The sequence below is a fragment of the Nicotiana sylvestris genome, chromosome 3 (genome assembly GCF_000393655.2).
Source record: "Nicotiana sylvestris chromosome 3, ASM39365v2, whole genome shotgun sequence".
Classification (NCBI taxonomy): Eukaryota; Viridiplantae; Streptophyta; class Magnoliopsida; order Solanales; family Solanaceae; genus Nicotiana; species Nicotiana sylvestris.
In genome coordinates, this window is record NC_091059.1 from 144,275,610 (window position 1) to 144,295,157 (window position 19,548).

Here is a 19,548-nt window from a genome sequence, read left to right on the forward strand (position 1 = left end):
CCGAAACCATTTAAAATGGTGTGTAACAAGTCCTATTTGTGTAAAAGACAGGTGCAGAAGAGAACACATATACGGAACCAAATGGATGTTAGTGACACCGTTTATGCGCGCAAATGTGGTATATGCTCACAAACAGGACACGGCCGTCGTAAATGTCCTTCAGCTGGTTTGGGTTGCAAAACTAATCAAGCTCGTGGTGGGTGTTCTTCTAGTGTACCTAACTACCCCATGAGTTGATGTTGTAATAATTAGTTGTTATATCTATGTTGCAAGATTTATGAAATAAAAATATGCTTGTTAATTATGATTTGTACTTTTCCATTTTACCTATTTAAATAATAATTTAATAAAATTATCTGTATATTTATTATGTGTGCGTTGTCTTGTCGAACTGAAAAAGCTGACCAGCTGACATAAAGTTGTCTTGTCAACATCATGATATTTAACACGCAAAGTGTAGCGCCATTAGATAGTCCGTTATGTGTGTGTTGTCTTGTCGAACTGAAAAAGCTGACCAGCTGACATAAAGTTAACTTGTCAACATCATGATATTTAACACACAAAGTATAGCGCCATTAGATAGTACGTTATGTGGGTGTTGTCTCGCCTATAGATAACGGACTCATTGTAGATATTTTGTGTGCTCAAAATTTACTAAAAGCAAATATTTTATTAAAGGTAAGGTTTTTTTTACTAAAAGCAAATATTACACAAATGGCTCAACCTCTTCGTCCACCAAAGTGCAACTGTGGAAAAGCATGCTTGATGCAAAATTGTTGGGAAGGTGGTGAAGTTGGACGCCGCTACTGGCACTGTATGAACCAGTTTTACAAGGTTCCCGGCGAACCTATTTGTGATTTTCAAGAATGGGTTGATGAACCATGTTATCAGGAATGTTACAGAGAACAACTACAGTTTCTTCATAATATATGTTTAAGACAACAGGAACATGAAAAAGAAAGCAGTAGAATTATTGCAGACTTGAGGGCGAACCTGAAGGAGGTGGGAGAAGAAAAATGGAAAACACAATAGAATTGTGAAGAACAAAAAGATCGAAAAAAATATATAAACTGGAACTTGCGGAGGTGAAGGCGAAACTGAAAGAGGTAGAAGAAGAAAAAGAACAACTGGAAGAACAATTTAAGTGGTTGGAGCGGAGAATAAATAGCAACCGGGGCTAAATATTGGCATGTATGTGTTTAGTGTATTTTTCATATTTCATATATTTTTATTATGTTGGCCTGCTATGTTTGTGTTTGTGATTGTGTTTGTGCTGTAGTAATGTTTTCCTTGTGTGTTGTACTAAATTTTATTTTAATTGAAGTAGAAGTTAAGTTTAAGTGCTTGTGTTGTACTACATTTTATTTTAATTGAAATGGAAGTTAAGTTTAAGTGCTTGTGTTGTACTAAAGTTTATTTTAATTGAAATGGAAGTTAAGTTTAAGTGCTTGTGTTGTACTAAATTTTATTTTATGAAACTATCAAACGAATGGAGAATTAAAAAAAGTAATGCGCATATTCGATTAAATAATATTATTAATGTATACAAAAATATTATTTACACCATGTCAATGTGTCCCGCATCCGGTGTGTCTCAATGCAGCCGCTGGCTTGAGGCGCATCCCCTCCCGCACGGGTACGCTATCAGGATCATCATCATCAAGTCGTCTCCTTATAGCCGGATGCGGCACAAGATGACATGTATCGGTGGTGTTGTCAGCTCCAGTAGAAGGCTACATAATAATACGAAACTTAGTATAGAAAACTACATAACAATTCACAACAATTTATATTGTCTTACCATCATCGTCTCTAGATCCTGAATGTAGTCATTTGTCGCTGCATCACATGAAGCCTTAAAAAGGAAATTAATAAACTTAAAGAAAATAAATAAGTTACAATTAACACAAATTCAAATTCAATACTAATAAACTCATACTTGCGCATGTGATGTGGAGCCATAACTCAGTCGACGTCTACTATAAAACTCTCGGGTCGGTCGATCCTCAACAGTGGTAGACGGGCCTGGGAAGTATCTACCCCAATCCACTCCTTGAATATCCGAGCCCGTGATCAATAACTGACCCGATGGGATCACCTGCGATGGCACTGGAGTGCGATAAATTCCAAGGTTGTAAGACGGCATGTCCGTCTCATGCATGCCACCTGCCATATCAGCAGCAACATCATCAGCAGGAGCCTCAACGCCCCCTTGCTGGGGACCACCTCCTCTCCGCCCACGACCACGTCATCCGGCACCACCAGCTCTTCGGCCACCACCAGCTCGTGGGATACCACGACCCCGATGGTATTGTGTTGGGTCCACATAATCAGCCTCGTGTGCCAAACGCTGATCCGATCGGGCTCGCTGCAGTGTCTGGGCAGCCACATCCATGAATCACGACTATACTCCTGCATGGCCACAGGATCGTGGACATAACTCTGCATCTGCTACCTCATATGGTAGACGGTATGTAATCCAATCGCCTGTACAAAGTAAAAAATATAAATTACATATTTGGCACTAAATTATAGCTATATAACTAATAATAACAGAAAGCATGCCAGGGCCTCGTGTCTCCCGGCGTATGGGACGTACCGACCGTGTGCCTGATGAACTGGGTTCCCGATAAAAAGTCGGGAAACAGTGTGGTATCATGCCATATAACGTGGAATAGGAAAGTGCTGCGGAGGTGGGGTCAAGTCCCCTCGCCTGTCCCAGGTACCCAACTGCTCGTTAAGCCATGCCATAAATGTGTTATCCTCCCTAGACCGATCATCCCTCTCATAATGTAAAGCATGACATGCAGGCGGAGTCGGTATAGGTTGCGGCAGGCCAAACTGACGAAATACCCGCTCGGAGGCATGGTGCTCGACAATATCGAGGCATATGAGCGGGACAGAAGCCCTCCAAATATGTCGGCCGAACGTGCAATACGCTGGCAGGGTACCTATCACCTCATCGATGTACGACGTCCAGATGAACTATCAAATAAGAACACAAACCGTTAGTATGCACAACACTAAGTTAATCTATAACAAGTAAGTTTAGTTAGATATTCACCTGTGCGTCTTCCAGCAGATCCAACACATCCCTGCAGAGGGGGAGATTATGATGGGCATCATACTCTCGTGCAAGAGTACGACGCATAACCCACCTACAGGTTAGAGGGAGTTGTGGAATTTCTACATTAGCCGGTATTTGTGGTAGAGGTGGCTGAAACTACAGAAATCGCTCCCAGACCCAAACCTAACATACAAAGTTGACGTAAAGTATAAGATTAAGTATAACTAGGTAGAATTGTAACTAATGGACATATTATTTGAATATGTTGTCACCTGTAGAAGCGGCAGAAAGCCACCAACATCTCTCTGTGTGCCGATGCATGCCCGACACATCTGCCTGTACAGATATGAGATGACAGCACCACCCCAGCTGTACAAAGATGTATCCTCGAACCGGGCAATATGATGCAGAAAACGGAGGCTCACTAGGTTCCCCAAAGTATTCGGGAACGAGACCCCCCCAAATAGAAGGAGCAACAGCAGCCTCGTATATCGTTGTACATCTACCTCTGCAGACTCATCGGTGATAGTATGGTGGATCTGCATCAGGTGGTCTCTAATGGGGACCAACTGTATATGATTGGACCCAGACGCTACCGCCTCGTCCTCCGGCATGAAACCCGTGAGCATGTGCAGCATATCCCAATATGCCTGCCGCGAATAATATCTCATGGTCGCAGGCAGTAAAACTGGCAAGCCATCAGCGGACAGGCCATATAAAATCTCAGCGTCCTGGAGTGTGATGGTGGCCTCGCCGATGGGCAAATGGAAAGTGTGCGTCTCCGGTCGCCACCGCTCAATCAAGGCCGTGATCAAAGCATAGTCGAGCTGTATCCGGCCAATACTAATAATCCTATATAATCTCATCTCCTCCAAGTAATGGACCACGCGGGGATGTAGAACGCGGGGAGGACTCAAAAACTCCCACAATAGATCCACTCTCTTAGCCCGGAAAGTCTGCGTAAGCAATTGTCTGTCCCATATATACTCGGATCTATGTTGGGGCTGTAGGGCTAATAGATCCAACGTCCGAGGGTCGGGATGTATAGTCGCGTCCATGTCATCAACTGTAAATTCATATTTTTTAATAACTTAATTGTACAAATTATATATATATATGGGTTCAGGGCTCAATATTTTGAGGACCAGTGACACTAAACTATCATTAATAATTATGTGTTTTTATTATAATTTAAATTCATATTTTTTAATAATTTATTTTGTACAAATTATATATATATATATATATATAATAATGTGTTTTTATTATAATTTAAATTCATATTTTTTAATAACTTAATTGTACAAATTATATATATGGGTTCAAGGCTCGATATTTTGAGGACCAATGACACTAAACTATCATTAATAATTATGTGTTTTTATTATAATTTAAATTATTATTTTTTTAATAACTTAATTGTACAAATTATATATATATATATATATATATATATATAATAATGTGTTTTTATTATAATTTAAATTCATATTTTATAATAACTTAATTGTACAAATTATATATATATAATAATTTGTTTTTATTATAATTTAAATTCATATTTTTTAATAACTTAATTGTACAAATTATATATATATATATATATATATATATATATATATATATATATATGTTCAGGGCTCGATATTTTGAGGATCAGTGACACTAAACTATCATTAATAATTATGTGTTTTTATTATAATTTGAATTCACATTTATTAATAACTTAATTGTACAAATTATATATATATATATATATATATATATATATATATATATATATATAATTATGTGTTTTTATTATAATTTAAATTATTATTTTTTAATAACTTAATTGTACAAATTATATATAGATATATAAAATTATGTGTTTTTCTTATAATTTAAATTTATATTTTTTAATAACTTAATTGTACAAATTATATATATATATATATAATGTGTTTTTATTATAATTTAAATTCATATTTTTTAATAACTTAATTGTACAAATTACTAATTATGTGTGTTGATACAATTATTAACTTAATTGTACAAAGTTTGCATTTTCAACTACCAGTATAAGATACTTAAACAAAAGGAATTCTAAGCTAAAATACTATACATTACTACGCTACAAGGCTCTAAATTTTACTATGCTATAAGGGTCTACGTTTTACTACACTAAAAAGGTCTGGATTTTACTACACTAAAAAATAATCTAAACTAACCATAAACAACAAATAAATTTAATTGCAAATAAAATACAAAACGGCATGAAAACACATATATATAAATCAAGATATTAACAGACAAATTTATTTTACTAATTTATATTTTTTTAGAAAACACTAATATTAAATCCGGATAAATTTAACATGCTAGTTTCGAAAAAAAAATACAAACCGAAATAGAACACACACAAATCAAATAATATACATTATTATAAATGTTTCAACTTAAAATAAATCGAAATACCTCGATTTAGAATTTTAGCAAAGCAAAAAGATTGAAATTTTGACTCTGGAATTGTGAATCAACAATAGCACGAAACTCTAGTCGAATGTGGGACCCTTTTTCTTCGAGTTTTATGTGTCGAGGGGACCCAATTTTATTTTATTTTTAAAAAAAATGACAGAAACGGGGTATTTGGTGGAGGACCAAGAAAGATGGGGGTTTAAAAATGGAGGATGAATCGAGTGGAAGACGGAGGGGTATAAAATATCTATGTATAGCGCCACTATACCTGGCGCTATACATTAATGATGTATATATAGCGCCAGGTATTGTGGCGCTATACCTGGCCATGTCAGCTTTTACAGTATAGCGCCACAATACATCGCGCTATACCTTAACGGTGTCGTTACTGTTAGTATATAGCGCCAGGTATTATGACGCTATATATAAAAAGATCATTTTTTACCACCTATTTGTGTAGTTTGAGTCCAAAAAAACCACATTTTGGTTCCGAACTCCTAAAATTTATGGGGACAAGAGTAGGGCCTTATGAATCGCTTGGTTGGTGGGATCAGAATAAAAAATAGAATTATTTTATCTCGTATTTAGTTATAGGCAGTAATTAGTTTGAGAACTATTTTGTATTAAAATGGTGGGATTATCATTTTAGATATCTCATATAAAAAGTGGGATAATTAATCACATGGGATATACCAACTAATAGAATATCCTTGTATATTCCATCCCACCAACCAAACGAATCCTAGCAGTAAGAATTATCAATAATTAAAAAACAATTAATAGAATTCAAGAAAATTAAAGAGAGCAATGGTGATTTTATTGATTCGTTACCTGAGGCCTCTTGTATCCGTATTAGCTAATTATAGTAATAAAATAAATTATACTCCAGCCTTTATTGTGAGTAGAATATAATAAGTGAGGCGTGGGAATATCCCTTTATTTGTTGTGCGCGTTTGCCAGGGACGTTGAGTAATTTGACAGGGAGTTGGTGGTGGGGCCGGGGGTATTATTCCTTTTTATTGTTCTTTGGCCAACAAGTACACGCTGTGAACATTTTTAAAAAAAGAACATTCATCCTTCCCATGCCTTACACATGGAAGGTCTAAGCTACAGAAATTGCTTTTTGGTTCTAATAACACTAGTATTAAAATATCACAACACGCCTGTTATATAATCCCTTCGTTTCATGTGAACCTATTTTCTTTTTGATCCGTGCCAAAAAGAATGACCTTTTTTTTTATTTGGAAACAATTTACCTTTATGCAATGATTTATACCCACACAAAATATATGTACCTTATTTTATACCACAAATTCAAAAGTCTTATCTCCTTTCTTAAACTTCGTGCTCAGCCAAATAGGTTCACATGAATTGAAACGGAGGAGTAGTAAATATATCCAGATTATGGAAAATTGCATAAGAGGAAGGTTCAAGCTTCTTTCTTTCTTTTATTCTGCTAGTATACTGTACATAAATTAGTGTGAGGGCGACTTTGCAATCATCAAAGACTGTTTGTTTCTTTTCCCCAAGAGAAAATGACCCCAATCCTTATTCATTTGTTTCTTCATCTACTGCTACTACTACACTCTGGCGTAGAAGTAGCAGCCCAAGATAAATGCTTGCCAACAAGATGTGGCGACTTTGGTCCGCTCATCCGGTTCCCATTCCGGCTAAAAAATCAACAACCACCTGGCTGTGGCTACCCTGGTTTCGAACTATCTTGTACATCAGACAATATTACTCAATTCATGCTCCCATTTCCCCTGTGGGCATCGACCAAGAACATTGACATTTCACTATCAACCAATGTTTCTGTTGGGGAAATTGATTACAAGTCACAGAAAATAAAAGTATCAGGTTTCAATCCTTTGTGTCTTCCAAGGCACCTTCAAAACATAAATGCGTCTGCTTCTCCGTTCACTACAATTCCTCAGGATCCATATGTTGGCTACACTTTATTCAATTGTTCCTCAGACAAAGGGTACGCAATTCCTTTTGATCGGATAACTTGCCTTAGCGGCCCACATTATGACGTCCTTGCTCTTGCCTCTTCAATGAGTATCTCTTTTTTACCATCTTCTTGTAAATATATGTACAATATTTCATATATCCCAGACGAGGTACTTTTTGGGCAACAAGAATTAAGTCAAACCCAGATTCCTCTCCATTGGTCTGAACCATTTTGTGGGAATTGTGAAGCTGATGGAAACTACTGCAAGTTGAAATCCAATGGTTCAGGTAGCGAAACCGAATGCGTTGACGGCCCAGGAGAACCTAGCAAAGGTACTACTATCTTTAGAGTTGACTTTTCCTTTTCAGTTAACACATTCATTAAGTCAAGTGACAAGCTAATAAATGTCAATAGTATATGATAACTTTATTTTATATTTGACTACTTTAGTTAAATGCAACTCTATACGAAATTTGAATTAAAAGATAATTTTAAATTTATAGATAAAGCTCTAAAATTCAAATTTAAATTAAAAAAAAATTATCTTTTTTTATCATGTTATCATACGTAATTCGGTTAATGATCATATGCAATTAGGAACTTTTGTTATTTTTTCTATTATTTAAATACCACTTCACCTCTAGCAAAAAAAAACTAATTATTTAAATACTGCTCTAAAATCTATATCTATCTATATTATATTAAAAGGAGAGTAGTATGCATTGTGGTTAAGCCAAGTGGCAAGCTAAAATGAAGCTACTTGGCAATTTTAGGACAACATTAATAACTAAAAATTATATATATAAACATAATTAATGGAAGTAGTTGAATGAATCTTATACATAATCTAAATAGATTTTAGACAAATCTAATATATATATTATAATTAAATTTATATGTATATTTGTATCTATATCTATATCTATATCTATATTTATATTTATATATTGATCTACTCATAGATTATTTTCTATATTAGCTAGAAATATTGAGGTAAGAAATTAATTAAAAACTATAATAGAAAAAAATAAAAATATATAAAGACGTAAATTGAGATACATATAACTATTTATACTTTGGAGTAAGTTAAAATATAAAATAAAACTAAAATTTACTTAAGATATTAAGGATTTATTGATTTTAAAAATTAAATAATTTCAAGCAGAAAAATAAGATCTTACTTAGAGTATACAAATTATTTATAAGGTAAGAGAAAAATTAAATAATTAACAAAAGATATTTTAATAACAAGAATAATAAATTCATATTATTACAGATAAATCGTGCAAACGAATATTTTATACGTAAATATTACTAAAACATTTAGATATAATGTGTTCGAATAATTAAGAAAATATTTTTCTATGATTATATTTGAATTAAGTTCAGTTAGTTTAAATTTGAAAGCATAACATATTTTTTGAAAATATAGTCCAATTAAGAAAATAGAATGATAAAAATTATTTGAATTTGAGATGAGAAAGTTTTTAAATTTTTATCTATATTATATTAGAATGAGTGTGGTAAAAATAAATATTAAATTCAAACAGGCTAATAAAAATTCACATGACAATGTAATAATATTAGGTATTGAATAATATAAAATCAAAAATAAAGAATAAATAGAGAAAAAATAAAAATTCAGGTTTTTATCATAGGAAAAAGGTTAAACTTATTTAAATTTGAGATGAGAAAGTTTTTTATATTATACTAAGAAAAGTCATAATATAAGTCCACATAACTCAAGTCTAATAGTTAAAATCAAAAACTAAAATAATTGAACAATAAAAAAATAGAGATTATTTAAGGACATTTATAAATCATAAGTTTAGAAAATAAAATAAAATAAATATACAATACTGAAAAATATTAAGAATTTTTTTCTATGATTAAATAAAATTTTAAAAATACAAAATAAATTTCTAATATTGGTAATCTTACTAATGAAAATTAAAAATTAAATTGTATCTTATAGCTAAAAAGGAAAGAAAATTTAACTGCATCTAATACAAAATTAATTATAAGAGAACTCAATACATTTGGAACATGATAATCAAATAACTTATGTATTAATATTTTAAACTAATTAAAACTTACAATTTAAAACAAAATATGACATTATTTTGGTTCTACGTAAAACATTAATATAAAAACTAATTAACATTTGTAGTAGGGAAGAGAATGTACATAAAAAAAATAGAGGTAGTGTGAGGATACTTATACTTTAAATTAATTTAAAAATAGATAAAATAAAATAATTAAATTATATTTAAAAATATTACTGATAAATTTAAATAATTAAAATATTATGATTAAATATTAAATAATACAATAACTATAAGAAAAGAACAAAAAAAAAGAATTTATGTAAAAGCGATGTGATGAATAAGATATATTTGACTTCCAGATAAAAATAAAGTAATAATAAGAATTTTGTTAAGGTAATATGATCTAATGTGCTCGATCAAGATAGATCACAATATGACATGTTTTGTATTCTTTAATATCGACAGCGGAACGAAATACAAGTACCAAAATCAAGGGGTTAGGTTGCTACAAATATATATTAAAAAGATTGGTTGTTCACTATGAGATTTGAACAATAATTTCATATCATGTTTCATAATTAAATTCTCATGTTATATAATTTTTATCTGAGAGGTTTATATTTTAAGGTTATTTGTACATGATTTAAACAACCTATATCGCAATTTAAATCGCGCGGTTACTGATACTAGTATATATATTAAAGCAAGAAAGTTACCATATATAATTGACATTATGGTTAAGCCAAGTGGCAAGCTAATATATATATATATAACAAAATTTGAATTAAAAGATAATTTTGAATTTATAGATAAACCTCTAAAATTCGAATTTAAATTAAAAAAAATTATCTTTTTTTATCATGTTATCATACTTAATTCGGTTAATGATCATATGTAATCATGTTAGGAACTTTTGTTATTTTTTCTAATTATTTAAATACTACTTCGCCTCTAGCCAAAAAAAAATAAATACTCCATATAAATATAAACTCTTTCACATTTAATATCCTATAAGTATAGTTCTTTGAAACACTATAGCTAGATTTGAATAAAATGATCTTTTTTTAAAATAAGTGTAATATATAGGGTGCACGTCTATGTTTATATAAATAACAATAAAGAGTTTACAAAACCAAATAAAAGTTTACTTACATATATAATAAAGTAAACATACATGCTGGAGAAAGAAACATAACAAAATCAGTCAATGTTAAAAAAAAATTATTTCTTTTTAGTTCTTGAAGAATATTTGTTTGAAGAGTCAATTTGCATAAATGAACATCAAATAAATAACAAAACTTTGGCTATACAATTGCAATCATTAATTTCAATTTAGCACGTTCAAGGAATTGACGGGTATAAGCTGAAACCCCTTCATTTAGCTGTAGTCAAGCCAATATTGCAAGGATATAATATTTTTTTCGTTGAAGAATTTTATTTTAGAATTATTAGATTATGTGAAAGGTTTTTTTTTCAAACTCAACAAGAGAGAAATTGATCTAATTGATAGTTTCTATAGTGATTTTAAGTGTAACAAAAAAAATATATAAAGAAAAAATTGGTATGACGTGATTTTTTTTTAAATGTAAACAAATTATTTCGAAAAGACTCTTTACTTTTTTTAATTCAAAATAATAAAAAAAGATATTTTTGAATATTAGTAGAGAGTTTTAAAATTATTATAATAGAAGTTATATCATGGATAAACTAAAAAAACTGAAATCTTATGGAATATTTACATAATATCCGACCATATTTATTGTTTACTTTTTATAGCTAATATAAATAGATGATATACCGACAACACACGATTATACACATATTATATATGGATTATATATAAATTACACACCATTCAATTTTTTAATTTAAGTGGTCAGGTGAGCACCTATTTAGGCTGATTAGATAAAGCCAAAAGAAAAATATAAAATAATTTCAACCAAAGACTAAAAATATAATTAAGTTCATATGTGGACAATTTTTATTAAAACTCATCCTTTTATTGTGAAATAAATTATTTTTTTGTAACAAAAGAAATAATGACATAAAAAATAAGATAAAAGAAAATAAATATTGAAAAAAATGTCAGAAAGATCTAAAAATCATAAATAAAAGATGACAACAAATTTCTTCTTATGTTTCATCTTTGTTGAGTATAATAAATTTGAAAGTTAGTCTTATCGATTTCAAATATATTTTGTTCAACTCAAATACATAGATTATAAGATAAGGATATCTTAGAATTTTTTTTTAATTTACATTATGTGCCGTTTTTAAAAAATTATTATTACTAACCAACTGACATAATATTCGAGACACCTATGAGAATAGTGTAAAAATAAAATTATCACTACGAGTATTGAGAAAATGTTAATCTTTCTTCATGTAGTGTTTCTTAATTAATATCTGACGATTATATATAATTATTTAGAAGGTTTAAATGTTAAGGTTATTTATATATAATTCAAATAACTCGGATATTTAACATGGTTAATGTCAAATATCAATTTGGAGTAAAAAAATCACTGGCTAAACAATTTTTTATATTATTAGATAGCCAACTAAAATGAGTTTTGAATTAAGAATAATATTTTCAATTACATTATTATATAAATAATTATTATTGAAAAATAATGTTTTAGAAACTGATATTTTAAGAAAGAAATATTTTTTAAGAGATATCAACGCACCAAATAAGGCGTAAAGTAGTAGTAAAAAAGTTAAGTCTTATCCAAAGAGTCATTCATTGTCTCAACATTTGATTGTTTTGCCATAAATATGAGTTATTATTTTGCTTCCTGACTATTTTTAGGATCAAATGACACCGGCAAGAATGGTATCAAAATAGAAAAATAGAAGAAATGATTAATTTGTTTCATGTAGTTAATATCCAATGATTATCTACATTTACTGAGAAAGTGTAAATTTAAGATTATTTACATACAATCCAAATAACTTAAATATTTGACATGATTAGTGTCTGCGCATTTGCCCGGGTACTAATACTAGTTAGTCATAAAGGGATTGAGAGTCTTGTTTAGGGGAGAACGTGAGGCAAGTGTTATACTGTCACTTGTGTGTGCATCTTCATGAGGTTGTTCTCTCGATATATTGTATTCTCTTTATATAGTGGATTACTCATCTCCCCGTAGGTCAATTGACCGAACCACGTTAAATGTTTGTGTTTTTTTTGGTGTATTTTTCTTATGTTCTCTGATTTATCGTTGTTCAAGGTTTGCTTAGTTAGCTTCTGCATGACACTTGATTATTTCGATCCTAAACACTTTCTTTATAATAATACAAACTGATAATGCTATCATCCTCATTTTACAGGGCTGTCAAAAGAAGGCATTGTCGCAAGTGTACTGGGTGGTGCGTCTGCTTTTGTAGCAGTCTACGGACTAGTCAAATTGAAAATAAAGAAAGAGGATCAAAAAAGGGTTGAGAGGTTTTTGGAGGATTATAAAGCTCTCAGACCTACAAGATACAGTTATGCAGATATCAAAAAGATTACAAAGCAATTCAAGTATAAACTAGGTCAAGGAGGTTATGGGAAAGTATACACAGGGAAGCTGACCAAGGAAATTCTTGTTGCGGTTAAGGTCCTTAACAATTTCAAGGGCGATGGTGAAGACTTTATTAATGAAGTGGGCAGTATAGGCAGAATTCACCATGTGAATGTTGTGCGCTTAGTTGGATATTGTGCTGATGGATATCGACGAGCTCTTGTGTATGAATATTTACCAAACGATACGCTTCAAAAGATCATATCATCAGGGAATGGAAACACGTCACTAGGTTGGGAGAAGATGCAACAAATAGCTGTAGGAATCGCCAAAGGGATCGAGTATTTGCATCAAGGGTGCAATCAAAGAATTGTACATTTTGATATTAAGCCTCATAATATCTTGCTAGACCAAGATTTCAATCCAAAAGTTGCAGATTTTGGGCTAGCAAAGTTGTGTGCCAAGGACCAAAGTGCTGTATCAATGACTGCTGCTCGAGGCACCATTGGCTATATTGCCCCTGAAGTGTTCTCCAGGAACTATGGAAATGTGTCATATAAAGCAGATATTTATAGTTTTGGCATGTTGTTGCTTGATATGATTGGTGGAAGGAAGAAATTTGAAGTCGCAAATGAACAGAACGATATTAGTGAGATTTACTACCCAGAGTGGATGTACAAACAACTAGAGAAAGGAGAAGAAATAGAAATCCAAATTGAGGATGAAGATGACAGCAGCATAATCAAGAAACTAGCAATTGTAGGACTTTGGTGCATTCAATGGTCTCCAGCGGATAGACCATCCATGAAAGTTGTGATACAAATGCTAGAAGGTGAAGGCATTCCCATTATGCCAGCAAATCCTTTCGGCTCTATAAATTCGCCAAACGTGGGTTCAAATGCAGAAAGAAGCCAATTCGGCTGTGAGCTTGGAAGCAGTTTTGGAACTGGTGCAAGTTTGAATATTGAGTAACTGTGATATATAATATTTCTCACCTTAAAGAAAGAAACAAAGGGAAGGAGGCCCTCCCTACTTCAATGGAAAGGGGCGAGTCGCCATTTCACAGCCGCTCCTCTACAACTACCTTTCCCCAAACATGATCACGAACGAAGATAGAGAATTGCGTATATAGGAGGACGAAACGAACCAACCCGGTTGTCCTGATCGGAATGATTGAATCGAGACACTCTTTCTCTTATAGCGGAATTCCCCTTCACTTGCCAAACCTTCTTCTTCCTGGTCCTATCGAACCAGACACTGAATACCTGGCCGTACCCAAGTCTAGTCTACTAGCATATCCTTGGTGTATACCTATATCAATTTGGTTGAATAGGACTTTGAATATTTATTTCTCAAACAGCATCTATACAAAACAGCAACTAATCAGTCTTGCAAATTGCATCATGACCATTTGGCATGTAAGATGAGGATGATATCATTATTAGCATGTACTCCAAAAACCATGAGAAAAAAAAAAGTTTTATGGATATTTCTCTAATTTTTCACAAGAACATTGAGTATGACTTCCAAACATCTATTTCTCAACAATAAAAGCCAACAACCAGTAGTGAGCACCTCATTATACATACATAGTGCGCAATAACTGGGAGTCCTATTCCATGAGGCTCTCAGTTCACTAAACTAAGGTTCATCTCGTGTAGTCATATCATAAATCAAAAGATGAAGTTTACACTCAAATGAGACATAATTAGGGAACCTCACTAAGGGATAATGGCTTGGGCTTTGGAGAGTTGCGGCAAACTGGACAGGAAGCATTTAATCGAAGCCATTCATCAATGCATTCTGAATGAAAACAGTGTTGGCATTCAGGAATTGTCCTTAAGGTTTCCTTGGGCTCATATTCAGCCAAGCAAATGGAGCAAATATTATCATCGGGCTTGGGCAAACGTCGGCTCTCTCCCAAGATAGTTTTGGGATAGGATTCTATTGTAGGCCCATCTAGGCCCATAAATACAATGGGCTGTGGTGTCACAGTAGAACTGAATTCTAGTATTGGTTGGGCTCTACCTCTCCTCCTGCAAGACCTTATCCTTCCACAAATGAAACATAGAAGCCCAATCAGGAACAACATTGCCGGCACCCCAGCTCCCACTGTTATAGCGTAGCGTGCGCCTTTTGGAAGCCCTGCAAAATTTTCAAGTCATTACTTCAGTTAATAAAATTGATCTAACATAACAGCAGACAAAATATCAGCGTTACATGTGCAGATGAGAAGTGACAGATCAAAGTTAAAATGCGTGCAAAGCTAACGCGAATAACATTACGGAAAAGGGCCAAAAATACCTCTATCATTTGGTAAATGGTTTAAATTTACGCTCCGTCCACCTTTTGGTAATAAAATATACACAACATTATCTTTCGGTCTATAAATACTCTTGTGACTAACGGAATATTGTGTGGTCCCCTTTTTAATGTGCTAGCAAAAAATTATTGGGTCATGCGACACCCCCGTCCGGATTGATAAACCCGCCCCAGGTCGAAATCTGGGGCAAGTTTATTCAATCCAGGGTGAGGTGCCACGTGACCCAATAAAATTTTGTCAAAACATTAAAAAAAGGACCACACAATATTTTGTTAGTCGCGAAGGTATTTATACACCGAAAGATAACGTTGTGTGTATTTTTTGGACCAAAAGATGGACAGAGAGTAAATTTAAACCATTTATCAAACAATCCGGTATTTTTAGCCCTTTTTATGAATAATGGGAGCTTTACTTTGATTTCGCTCTTTCTTTTCTTTATTCGTTTTGTTTTGTTCAACCTTTTTCCTTCGTCACTTTTCCTATTAAAATTAAGCAAGAAAGGAAAAAGTAAAGGCAACATTCCGCGCATATCGTTATAACGTAGAAGAATGGGTGTGTGGGACTGTTGACTCACTCAAACACAGTGCTCCAATTCCTAAGTCAAACTTAGGCAGAATATTGAGTGCAAAGGGAAAGGCGTTTGATAAAAGTTCTTTTTCTTTTGGGTTAGATACAACTATTGAGTGAGAGAGAGAGAGAGAGAAAGAGCAATGAAACATAAAGATGCAAAACCACCACGACGGTCGAAAACAAAGGCCACTAAAATAATGAAAAATGGCTTAAAAAGTCAGATGATGGGGTCAGCTGCTACACATCAAGTTCATCCAAATAATCATTTCTTGCATCTTCTTCTCCTTATTACTTTATCTTTTATGATTGACTTAAAACTCATTCGTTGATAGCTTCAAATTCCACTTCAGCAGGCTTATTATTAAGGAAAAATGATACTCATTGTACAGTCAGTCGTAAAAATAATAGCCGAAAAAATGTATAAAATTTATATAGTTTTTGTATATATATACCTTCTGTATGTTATATACAAAAATTATATACTTTTCCGACTATCAAATTTAAATAGTTTTTGGCTCGGACTAAAAGTGATAATACCCCTATTATTAATTCCTAGATTGCAGCTTATAAGTTACAGTAACACCAAAAATCTTAAGGTGTTCTTTTTTTTTCCTTATCGATTTAAGCTATATGGTAAAAAACATTTACAATAGCATGCTACTTATCATTAATTGTAAGTGAAGAATGGATGTTTATCAAATAATATTATCTACAATCATAAGTGATCCGACTACGTAAATATGAGTTTTTTTTCACTGTTAGAACGTAAAACTTGAATTCTCTCCTTTTTTTCCCCTTCTCTTGAAGCCACTTTCAACCTAAGAATTTCTCCCTGTTCGTTTGGTATTAACTAGAGCCTATTTCCCGACCTTGATGGATAAAGTACAACTTCAAGTATTTTGAACTAAAACTACATTATATTTAACATTATGGATCTAGGGTGTGCATATTCAGATATTAGAAACTGTATCCCTAGTTGATTATTAAATAATTTTTTCAGTACTAATATATATTATTGGACTACCAACCACATGAAATGAACAAAAAGTCTCCCAAGGCAGCTGTTGACTTAAACATGTGAAGAGAGGTAGGGATTTCTTTGCTTCGAGAAGATTGAATTACCAGAAAGTTAATTACCCTTAATACAGACCTTTATGTATAAAACCCTACTTCTATTAGATAACACGAAAAATTAAACTTCTGTCATATGAAAAAGCTAACTACGTACACAAAAGAGATTAGAAACATAAGAGGTATTTCAAAAGAAAGAAAATGATTTCACGTATATATAGTTATTAAACTTAACTCACCAACCGCTTAAATTAATAATAACAGATATAATATATGCGTAATTTATATATTGTGTGTATATAATTGTGTATAATCTATATATATAGATAGAAAAAGTAAATAATGAATATTTGTGTAAAAGTCCCTTAATTTAGTGACAAAGTTATTTTCATCACTTTAAAATAGTTCAAATATATCCACCTTCTGTAAAGTCATAAAAACTGGAGTAATTTTTTATGACATTAAAGTAACGGTAAAAGGAGGAAAGCCAAAAAAGGCAATTTTCAGTTTTTAGCATAAAAATACCACTATACAAAAAAACGAAATTAGAGAAATTTTAAGGAGTAAAAAAAAGATGAAGTTATGGATATTACCGCGTTGGCGAACATTTTCACAAACGATCTGTTGACTAAAATTGGTTTTTCTCAAACCACATCGTCCACCCTTAGACTCGCACTTTCTACAATCTGGATTAGCCCAAGACAGCCTAATATCACCACTAAGATCCGAAGACAAAACCTGTTCGAAAAATGGCCACTGAACTGGAACAGCAATAGTTCCAATCAAATTACATGCTGGTGTTGACAACAATCTAGCTCCTCTCATAGAAGATGTAGCGTACACCGTATAATTTAAACCACTTAAACAAGCTATTGGATTTAGCTTGGTCCTTGTGTAAGAAAACGAGCAATTGAACAACGTAAAATCTTGATAATAAACCCCAGAAAAAGGAGAAGAAGAAAGGTTAAGTTTAAGAAGAAGCTGAGGTAAGCAATCTTTTGGGTCGTTAAGCCATAATTCTTGTGTAGAATAATCTATATCATGAACAGTAAATTCTCCTGATGAATCTGGTAACTTAAGAATTGTTTGGTTTGCTGCATCACAGTGCAAGTTGAAACCTGAATAGCCACAATTTTGGGATTGGATTTTCTGTAGACGAAAAGGGAAACGAATCAAAGGTTCGTCCCGGCGACATGCAGAGGTAAAGCAAATTTCAGTGCTTTTGACTATGGTAATTAAATAATAGGAGAGGAGAAGAAACAGAGCAATGGTTTTTTGCAATTCCATGGGGTTGCTTGCCTTGTAAAATGGTACTACTATATGTTAAACAAGTCGATCTAGTTTTAAAAACAAAGTAAGAGTAAATATTTAGGGGGTAGAAGGAGGGGTGATGAGCGACTTTTAACCATTGATTGGCTTCTTCAAGATAAAGGGTGTCATTATATATCGTAAGTCAACTTTCAGAAAAGAAGTGTAATTTAATATTAAAACAATAGTTGGAACTTTCTCAAGGTAATTTACTAATCAAATAATTCAGGGATAGTTTTTCTCCCTGGAATGATTTACAGTAAGGATGAAAGAGAATGACTTCCTACTCTTTACCTAAACATAAATATTGGAGTAGTTTAGTTTCATTTCGGTGAGTATTAGGAGAAGTAGACGAATTTAATTAAGCTTAAATTCCTCGTCAACTCTTTCTTGGTTCGATGTAAATCTGATTTCTCCTTCCTACACTTACCATGCTTTTTCATCCATTTAGTACTACATATGTCAATCTAGCAAAATACTAATAAGTACTAGCTAACCTTTTAGTTTATCTAAAAAGAATGTAACATTCTCAAATTTAGTACTATATTTTTAATTCTACCATTCCTATTTTACCTTTAGTAACTCCCCGGTAGAAATGATATGACATATTTGAGACCATCAAATTCCAAAAGTATTTTAATATGTTACACAAAGCTCTAGTTTAAAACCACATAATACAAAAAATTTCTTTACATTATTAAACTCTATGTCTTGTCAAACTAAAACATAAAATGAGACCGGTGGCGTAATAAATTTCTTTTGTGTTCCACTTAAAAGATAATTTTTGGTTGACGGCTAAAGCACAATTAACGTTGCAGATACCATTTGTTAATCTGGTTTTAGGAGTCATTTCTAACCTTACTGCGAATACTTCAGGAAGAAACGCTACAAGGGAGAAAGAAGAAAGCTTGTATTACTCAAAACTGGCCAGCAAGGATCAAATCCTCCTTTCTTAAGATTGTCATTTTGGTGGTGGGGAATGGAGAAGGAGAAAAATCATTTATATCATTTTGGTATTGACTCTTGACTTTATAAATTAGGGTTAGTCAATGCCATTAATTCATTTAACAAAACCATGTACCCACTAGGTACTGACTTAGAAAATGATAAATGGCACATCGGGAAAAAATAATAATTGAATGTTTCATTACAGAAAGAATGATTGAAGTCACCTTCAAACGAGATAGGCAATTATTTTAAGTGCAAGCGAGTTATCAACTCCTTCAATTTAATGAATAGACGATTAA

The 19,548-nt window shown here is 32.4% G+C and overlaps 2 protein-coding genes across 2 annotated transcripts; one reads left to right on the forward strand and one right to left on the reverse strand.

Moving 5' to 3' along the window:
- The first annotated feature begins 6,991 nt into the window (after positions 1-6,991).
- LOC104237863 (rust resistance kinase Lr10-like) lies at positions 6,992-14,516 on the forward strand. The gene is made up of 2 exons (XM_009792113.2): positions 6,992-7,807; positions 12,857-14,516. The coding sequence occupies exons 1-2, from the start codon at positions 7,060-7,062 to the stop codon at positions 13,999-14,001; spliced, it is 1,893 nt and encodes a 630-aa protein (XP_009790415.1). The 5' UTR covers positions 6,992-7,059; the 3' UTR covers positions 14,002-14,516.
- Positions 14,498-18,406, reverse strand: LOC104237783 (putative RING-H2 finger protein ATL21A). The gene is made up of 2 exons (XM_009792033.2): positions 17,587-18,406; positions 14,498-15,174 (listed from the first exon to the last, which is right to left on the reverse strand). Exons 1-2 carry the CDS (start codon positions 18,278-18,280, stop codon positions 14,738-14,740), a joined length of 1,131 nt encoding a protein of 376 aa, XP_009790335.1. The 5' UTR covers positions 18,281-18,406; the 3' UTR covers positions 14,498-14,737.
- Positions 18,407-19,548: the final 1,142 nt, after the last annotated feature.